The sequence below is a fragment of the Malurus melanocephalus genome, unplaced genomic scaffold (genome assembly GCF_030028575.1).
Source record: "Malurus melanocephalus ecotype Western Australia unplaced genomic scaffold, MMel_1.1 scaffold_29, whole genome shotgun sequence".
NCBI classification, from domain to species: Eukaryota; Metazoa; Chordata; class Aves; order Passeriformes; family Maluridae; genus Malurus; species Malurus melanocephalus.
The window spans coordinates 1,794,812-1,803,845 of NW_026623261.1; the positions used below are offsets into that span (position 1 = coordinate 1,794,812).

General features: G+C 41.6%; 1 protein-coding gene across 2 annotated transcripts in view; it reads right to left on the reverse strand.

Annotated features, from left to right (window-relative positions):
* Positions 1-8,995, reverse strand: part of TPD52L1 (TPD52 like 1) — a 44,632-nt gene extending 35,637 nt beyond the window's left edge. For both annotated transcript variants that reach the window (XM_057363615.1, XM_057363614.1), the window contains exon 1: positions 8,916-8,995. In XM_057363615.1, coding sequence (XP_057219598.1) covers positions 8,916-8,934 — 19 coding nt within the window. In that variant the 5' untranslated portion in view covers positions 8,935-8,995. The remainder of the gene's footprint in view (positions 1-8,915) is intronic.
* Positions 8,996-9,034: the final 39 nt, after the last annotated feature.

Here is a 9,034-nt window from a genome sequence, read left to right on the forward strand (position 1 = left end):
GRTCAGCACGGAAGGTGCTGAAAGGTCTCCTCAAAGCCTTTTCTTCTCCAAGCCTAACAACATCAATACTCTCAACCTATTTTCATGGGAGAGGTGCTCCAGCTGTCTCATTATCTCCATGTCTTCCTTAAGTGGGAGGTCCCAGGGTCCCAGGTCCATCACTCCCTAAGCTGGGAGAAAGGTACAGCTCCTTTTCCCATMGTTTTTTCTTAATTTTTTATATTARATCATGTTAAAGCTCTTGGCTGCCAAGACGAGGCAGTGAATGAACACACTTCTCAGAGCAGACACATCTCGTGTGTTGTGACCTCCTCCTGCCCAGCCCCCCATTTTTTAAGCACCACCTGCTTCACCCCTTAATCCCTTCATAATTAAGACTAGCTACTTTGCACCAGTGCACTTTYGCCTTCCTAAGGGGGTGGGGGGTGTCATATGACAGTGGAAGCTTCTGCTAGTCTTCCCTAAATAAACTTGACCTACTCTTGGATGCATCTACCTGCAACACAATATTTGAATCATTGTATTTAAAACCAATAAAAATAAAGTCCATTTATATGGTTTGAAAACAATGCATTTGAATAGATAGGCCATGGATTCTGTTGCACAGACCCTATATGGCTCTATATTCAAGATGAAACAATTTTTTATTTTTTAAAGGAAACACTCCAAATATACTGACAAACAATTAGCTGGAGTGCCACTTCACTTTCTGCAAATGCATTGCCTTACAGCCAGGAATTCTTGCTGCAGTGGGTTGCTCTGATAAAATTGGAATTTGGAATTAGTGTGACAGTAATTCTCTGCTCACAGAACACACAAAATACTTCTCAGTCAGAAGAGCACTGTCTATCTGGGCCTGCCTGTCCAAGTCCAAATTTTATTTATTTTTCCCACAAGCTTTTTTGCCAGCATCCTGAGCTGTGAAATGAAGCACTTACTATTCTGCTCCCAGTGTTAAGCTCCACACTGAGGCCTTCAGAGTTTTTGGCATCATTATTTTTGTGGCTTTGCCCACTTAGTGTTGTGTACAATGCCATTACAAAGAAATGTGTTTGTTTAGTGGGGTTCTGAATGAAGGCATGTGGGATTTAGGGCCCTGGCTATCTGTGTATTTCCCTTGGAAACAGGTGGCACGTCCCATGCAGCCATTGTAGTGACACAAAGTCCATACTTCAGGAAGGGAGGCTATTTATTGGACCAGGAGACAGAGACTGGCATTTTCAGCCACATCATACAGTCTCAATCTTTGAGGTCACTGGTTCACCCTCAAAAACCAGCAGAAAATGGCAGCTGCCACAGGCAGAGTGTGGACTATTTTTTCCTTGAAGATCAACTTGCATCCTTGCTAATAACTTCCATTCACATCTTCATTCCTACTCAATTGTTAAAATCTTTCTGTCTTCTTACTCTGCCCATCCCTGACTCCCACATGCAGCATGAAACCATGACCCAAATACTGCCATTCCCTTTTCAGGACATGTCCATGCYCCATATTTCTATGCAGAACTGGAGAAGCCTTCTGATACTGAGTCTAAGTCTAAACCTGGTTCTCATCTTWGAACCTTTCCCAAATGGGTACACACTATTATCATTACATACTCTTCTTTTTTTCCTTGTGCTTACGGCAGGCTTCATCTATACTGCTGATTATCTACGTTTCTATGGTTTTTGAAGCAATTTAAAACCAAGCGAACACGTTTTTCCTCCACCTGTAGTATTTGACTTCCAGTTTCCTGATAATATCTGTTATTTAGCTCTGCAAAGACCTTATTTAAGTCTTCAAGTCTGCATTGTGATTCAATTTATATGAATGTATGAATGACATTATTCAGCAGCCTTTTTTTCTTTAAAATCAGTCRGGCTATTCAAGTAATTGCTCCTTCTTCACCGTCATCTTTTCTTTGCCATCAAAGCTTCTGAACCACCTGCCCCACTACATCACTGAAGGATTTTCTCTTGCAACAGCACATGAAGAACTAGTTCACTAGTTCTTCAAATGCACATAATAGTGCACAGCACTGGTTAGATAATTACATGGCAAACATCATTCTCTCTGATTATGACTTCGATTCCTTCCTCCCACAATAATAAGTTAATAGCTGCCATCTACCTAAAATACTTTGAGCACAAGACAATCTTCTGTTCCTGGCATAATTGCCCCTCCAACTCTGTAATGTACATACATTTTACTCGTCTGTAAGAAAAATCTGGATGTGTTTAAATACAACTATCTCTGATCACTTTTTAATGAAACTTTAGCGTGCASCAGCCCAGCAGAGAAAGAATACAAAGTATCTGAGGTCTCCAGAAGATCTTCTAACTAGACACATTTGCTCCACATCATCCTCTAAAGATCTGTCTTTGCATGACCTCAGATCTACTCAATGCATTTAAGAACATTTTAATTCTTATTAAAGAAAGAGGAATTAGATAAGCACCTAAAATGCCTGAGCTAACATCAGTATGACTACTAAATCCACCTAAAGCACAATGAAAACAATTATTATATGAACAAGTATTTTAAAACTTTTAGAGGGTTGTAAGAAAACTTTTTGTAACAACAAGCCTGAATCACTTTAGTCCCATCCAGGTGGCAAGGCAATTTCCTAGTGAAGAAACTGTTGAAAAGGCAACAATTGAAAAAGCAGATGAACACGGAAAAACCTAACGCTTTACTAAAGAAGCAAACATAGAAAGCATTACCTCCCTTGAACTACCATTTATAAATATTTACAGGATTTAAATAATACAGTCTTTTAAATTCATACCAGATGTAGTTTTAAATTATGTTTTCCATGCTTTACTTTAAATTTATCCATTAATAACTTTAATTATTAGGCAATTACTAAATACAGTTTGAAAACGTGGCACAGGCACTAAGGAGAGACTACTTATGTATTTTGATGGCTAAAGAGGAAGGGTGTTTCACAAGTTAATGCAAAAYGCACGGAGAAATCAGACTGTATAAAATGGAAAGAAAAAAAACAGAAAGAATGGTTCACAATAGAGGAAGAAATAGTTTGGAGCAGATTGTCCTAACAATTTCACTGATCAACAAATAGAAAGAAAGAACATGAAAATAAACTATTTGCTACACAAGCACTAGCTGCTTGCTACACAAACACTTTGTGCAAACTCTTTTTACTGGGAAAATCAAAACACCATATCTATCAGCACTTCACGTTTGTGTGAATATCAGAAATATTTTCCAAGTATATATTTAGGTCTCTCTCTGCCTAAAGCACCTCTAGACCTCTAGTTCCTGTGTCCTTTCATTACATTCTTGGTGGGCAGCAAGGATAATTGCAGGCTAAAGTATGTTAGCAGTGATAGCAGGAAAACTTTACAGAAACCAAACTCTGAAAGACCAACAAAAAACCCCAGAAGTAAGCTTTTTCCTGACAGCCCTCCTTGCTTCAGCAGGAACTGACTGCTCAAGACATAGTGTTGCCTTCCATTTCTGGAAATTACACAAGGCATTAGACCTCGTTCTGTTTCTTATACCTCCAACCTGCATCTCTGAGCTCCTAGGACTCTCCTTTAGTGWCTAGAAATGCAAAAATGTAAAAAAATTATCCAACTGTATCCCTGGCTACATAGCTCCCAAGCATCTGAAAGCCCATTAGCTGCACAGCAGACTAAATGGGAGAAGCTATTTCATCCAGCCATGGGATACACACACATAACTATGACTTCTTTTTCTCTGCAAACTTGTCTTTATAAATTTTACTGCTGTATTATTCTTATCTGGCTGCTGTAAAAGTCTGGGATTTTAGCTACAAGCATGAGATATTTTTCAAAAAACACCTTACATAAGAAAATATGATTGGTAATATGAAGAGAATACAGAAATTCCTAGTATTTTATGCAACTATTTGCAGTGGGATCTTTCTTGTCTGCTTGGGAAAGAGAGAGAATTAGATTATGCTTGCGCTGTCCTGTAGGATACASACCAGCAGCGCTGTGAAAATAAGAAGATAAGGGAGAAAAAAAATGAGCAAGGCTTTTAAAACATGGTTTAGGGTTGGATGTCTTTGTTTTRCATGTTCTGCATTTTATATCCTCATGGCTACAAAACTATTAAAGTTAAAAAGCTCCATAAGACTGTCCCTAGATTTTAGAGGAGGTATTTCTTTTATAACTCATTTCCAAATTCTATAGGATGATATTTTCAGTTCTCAGGTGTAGTATGAAGCCACTCAATTTTTATCAGTCTTAGCAAACTGAATTTCAACCTGTGACAAGAGTCATGAAGTTGTAAAGAATACAGGTTCAAAAGTGTAAAAGAGAGGCACTGCATTTGATTTCAGACATTTACTTGCTTAAAATCTGATATACTGAATAACTCATTCCACACATGCGTTTTCCCTCCTTGTATTATTAAAACCATGAAAGAGCTATTCTTTCAAGCTTTGTGCACTCTAGTTAAACCTTTAAGAATCCTATTATGAATTACAACCCTGTCTTTTTCACTTGACCTCCTCTTCATGTGGTCTTACTGACACAGCAGCTGAAATTTCCATCGTGCAGTGAAATAAGCAGATTATCACCATTTGGTTGAATTACTGCAATATCCTSCTGGCCCTTTGTGGAGTCCTCTCTCCTGTTTCCCATACCAGGGCAATGGTGAGCTCCAGAGAGCAGTACAGAGACAGCACAAACCCCTGGATAACTAGAGTGAATCCTGATGCCTCAAAAAGCACATGTGAGCAGKTACTTCTCACAAAACAATTACACTAAATCAGCTCCAAAACAGTAGTTTTACTCTGTCCTTAGGGAATAGATGAACACAGAACAAACCAGTCAGTGCTCCTTGGTAAAGCACCAGCCTCAAACACAAAGATAGGGAAGATGCTGCCCTCTCCAGCAAGACMCTGCTTTGGTGTGATAGCCACAGCRCTGTTGCTGCAGTGAGAACATCACCATGTGTTCCCTACCCCCACATTCCTACTGCAAGACTGACTCTAGGCATGTTCCTATCTGGGTTAGTAGCCACATGAGCAGTTAGCAAGGAGACAGAATGCTGACCAAGCTGTCAATGCCATTTTGGCAAGCATTGTACACCATATCACAGGTAACACAAGTCCTCCTCACCACTGCCTCCCATATGGACACCTCAGACCACCTGACTCTGAGATGGCAGATGCCACTGTGGCAGGGAGGGCACTGGGCTAATGCTGTGATTTCCAGTGATACTCCTGTGATCATAAGCTCCAGTCAAATGGCACAGCCAAGGTGCTGCCTCTCTGCTCTGTAACATCASAGGCCAGATGCAGCTGCCTTGAGCATCCCTGGAGCATGCCAGCGGCAGTCAGCAGAGGGAAGAAGCAAGGTGCTGCAGGMCTGCAAGACACTTGAGAAGGACCAWGCAACATCTGAACCAACCACAGCTCTCACCGTGATACCTGACAGGGGTGAGTGTAGCCATGGCAAGCTATTACAGCAACAATGAACAACTGCCTGAGGATGCAGAACACCTGGCTGGAACAGCTCTAAGAAGAATTTCTAGGACAGGGAAATGCCTCAAAAACCATTTCAGAGGCCAGGAGTGCAAGCAGCTGGTTGAGCTACCTGTGTAGGTAAAAACAGAGCAGAAAACTGCACATCAAAGCTTTATCAGAGGAAGAGTCAAGAGAGGGTGTGACAGGGAAAGAAGAAGGTAWAATTATATCTGGATACATGAAGAAATGGAGAATTATTGTAAAAGGAGAGAAATGTGTTATGAGCAAAGCTCCAGTGTTCAGAAGTCACATGGGGTTTTCAGATGAGAGACAGACATCCATGGTACTGTCATTATTACATTACATTCACAGTTTTAAACTAGAAAGCAGGACCACACAGGATAGTCTCGTGATCTGGACCTGGAGTAGAACGAGTATGATAAGAGGCAAATTCACAGTTCTGATCTTCCTCTGTTTCAGAGAGAAACACTGTTCTTCAGAATTCCAAACTTTTCACTTAAGAAATGACTGACAGGCATAGGAAGGAAAACAAATATGCTCTTATGAAATTTTTAGCATCTAGCACAAGTATAGCTGGTGTGTTCTCAGATTAGCTCTTCYATTAAGAGCAAAGAATAATCAAAGAGAAAAGCACCCAGAGGCTTAAAGATTAAATTTATGTAAAGTAAAATTTATTATTTTTATTACACATATGAATTTGTTTACATGCAACATATGGTTATTTCTTTAGAAAAGAATTTCAGCATTAATTACTACTACCCTCTGTTTGGTTGACTGTCTCATCTATTTCATTCACATGAATGCTGCCAGACATATTCAGTATGTTAAAGTATAACAGCAAATCCTTTTCAGTCCACGAACTCTCTCTACTACTTTAAAGTTAGTGTCAAGAATTTCATTTTCACAGTCTTTGGTGCATGGACAGATACTCTGTTGTGCCTTGAACCACCCAGAAACTCATGATGCTTAGCTGTGACCTCTACCCAGGACCATGATACATTTACATGTGATACTTTCCTTTTGTCCACAGTTGCATTAAGATTTATAAAGTTGACTCATGCTGTAATGTAAAAATGCTGACAAAAATAATTTTTCTGCTTTGAATAAATCTATTTTATACTTGCATGTATTTCTTGAACATGAAATTGCTCTACTCAGGCACAGCCTGCCCTAAGGACAATATAAAATGGCACAAACAACACAATTATGTAGAGAAGCCTTTTTGAAGAAAATCTTTTAAAGTGTTCAGCATGAGAAATTCAACAGTGCTTTTAAATGCACAGTTTTTACTTTGTCTTTTCAGCTGGAATACAATACCCCAGCAGAGCACACTGGAACAAACTGTTCAGGATTCATTTCTCTGTGGGCATCTGAGAATTTTTTTTACTCAATTAATAAATTCATTCAGATGTATATATATTTCTCCTACTGCTCAAGCAGATACTGGAAGTAGAGCACTCTTTCAAGCAAAGATTGCTGCTGTTTCATTAGTAAGCTGCTATAACTGTGCCCTGCAAAATGTGTAAGTGGAATTGAAAAATTCAGATTTCTGGCCAGTGCTTAGATGCACTTAATTGAATTTGAAAGCATTAGATACATACAGGTTGAATTCTTCTTGCCAGCAAGTCTCCATAACTGCAGTAGCATGCACTAAATTAAGTCTAGAAGGAAAGAGAGGGTATTTTGAAACAAAGGTTTGCTGGCATGCAAATACCTACCACAAAATTCTTAGATGGTACTGCTAGCTTATCTGAGCATTTTTTTTTTAAGTAAAGAGAGACTGTTTTGAGAGACCACAGAAATAAAACACACAGGTGAGAAACTTAAGAAAAAAGTGACTCAAGGGGTAAAATTTTACATTCCCTCACTAGCCAATAGAAACTTATCCAGAAGAAGAATTTATTCAAGACTTGGGGAAGTAATAGTTGCTGACTTGAATATACATTAATAAAACACATTTATTGACCTGACTTTTTAATACACACTGAGAACATATTTACTCATCTTACTAGTTAGAGCAGGTAAAAAAAATCACATGTACCTATACCACTATCCAGCTAATCAGAATCCAATACTGTTTTCCATCAGTTCTACAAAACAAGAAATGATCCAAATTCTGTACAATATAAAGTTCCTGTTCAAAGAACAGGAGTTCCCATCATGGTAGCTATACARATGTTTTCAGAAAAATAGTTTGGATAAGAGTCGGATGCTGTAATCTTAATACTGACTTCTAAAACCCCAGTGAACTGAGCCACACATCTATTTATTTTGCCAGGCAGCTTCAGCCATATGACAGCACATATACAACACTTGCCAGAAGGGCTCTCATTCACAAGCATCATGAACTCAAATTTGCCACTATATTCTTTTACATGCAAATGTATTTGCAGCCAACGTTTGCTCTTTTAAGTGTATTTGTTTAAGGCAGATTTTCACTATTCTGGAAGCCTATTTTTATGTTAGTTTCAAGGAGCACATGTCTCCTGCTTATTTCATCTGCCTGTTTCATAGATGGCATTAAACATTCCTATTTTGCGTTAAGTATTTCTCCCACCTGTTYAGTCCTGTGTGACAAAGCCATCAGGTTCTTTACAAAACAGAAACAAGATTATAAAGGTGAGCAAGACCTGTGCATGCTAAATCCCTTAAGTTGACCCAAACGTAATTGATAACGCTCATGAAAAGTTTCTTCTGTTCTTTGGAGGGCAATTAAGTTTACCCAGATACGAACAGCTAAGCAAGTCACAACTGTTACAATGGAAAAAGCTCACTTTAAGTGAATGAATGCCGCGTTTGCAAAGCTGCAGAAATATTTTAGCGGATCCAATTTTAAGCGGCTCCCGGCGGATCCAGAGCTCTGCTGGGAGCCGAATCCCAGGGTCCCTGCTGCTGGAGACGGGAGCCTCCAGGACGGGGCGACTCGGGCTCGCACCGTCCCGTTTATCCCCAGGAAACAGCGGCTGGAGCCCGACCGGGAGGCGGACGGCCAGCGGGGCAGGACACAAAAAAATACTTCAACCAACCAACAAACCCTCACGGGACTAACTTAATACAGAGTTGCCAGCCAGCTACCTGACCGCGAAACGTCTAAAGCTAGCAGGAGGAGAAAGCAGCCGCCAACATCCCAACGAGAAGGAAAGCCACCGGGATGCCGGCTCGGGATGGAGGACGGGCCGGGTCATGCCGCGCTCCTCGGCCGGGCGCGGGGCCGCCACAGGCGGTGGGAGCCGGGCAGCTCCGGGGGAGCTGCTCACGGGCACCGCTCACCGCGCTCCTCTCACCGGCCCGTGCCTGGCACCGCGGCTCCCCTCGGGCTCTCCCCGCCCCGGGAACCCCCCGCCCCAATTCGCGCTGTCCCCCCACGCCGGCTTGGCCCTTCCCGAGGGGTGAGCGCAGCCCCCGGCGGGACCCCCGCGCCATCCCGGAGGGCTCTGTCCCGACCAGACTCACCGCGTGCCTGCGGCTCCATGGCAGCGCGGGGGCTCAGCCGTCCGTGCGGCGCGGAGCCCGGCTCGGAGCCCGGCTCGGGCGGCGCTGACAGCCGGGGCCGGGCCGCGCCACCGCCCCCC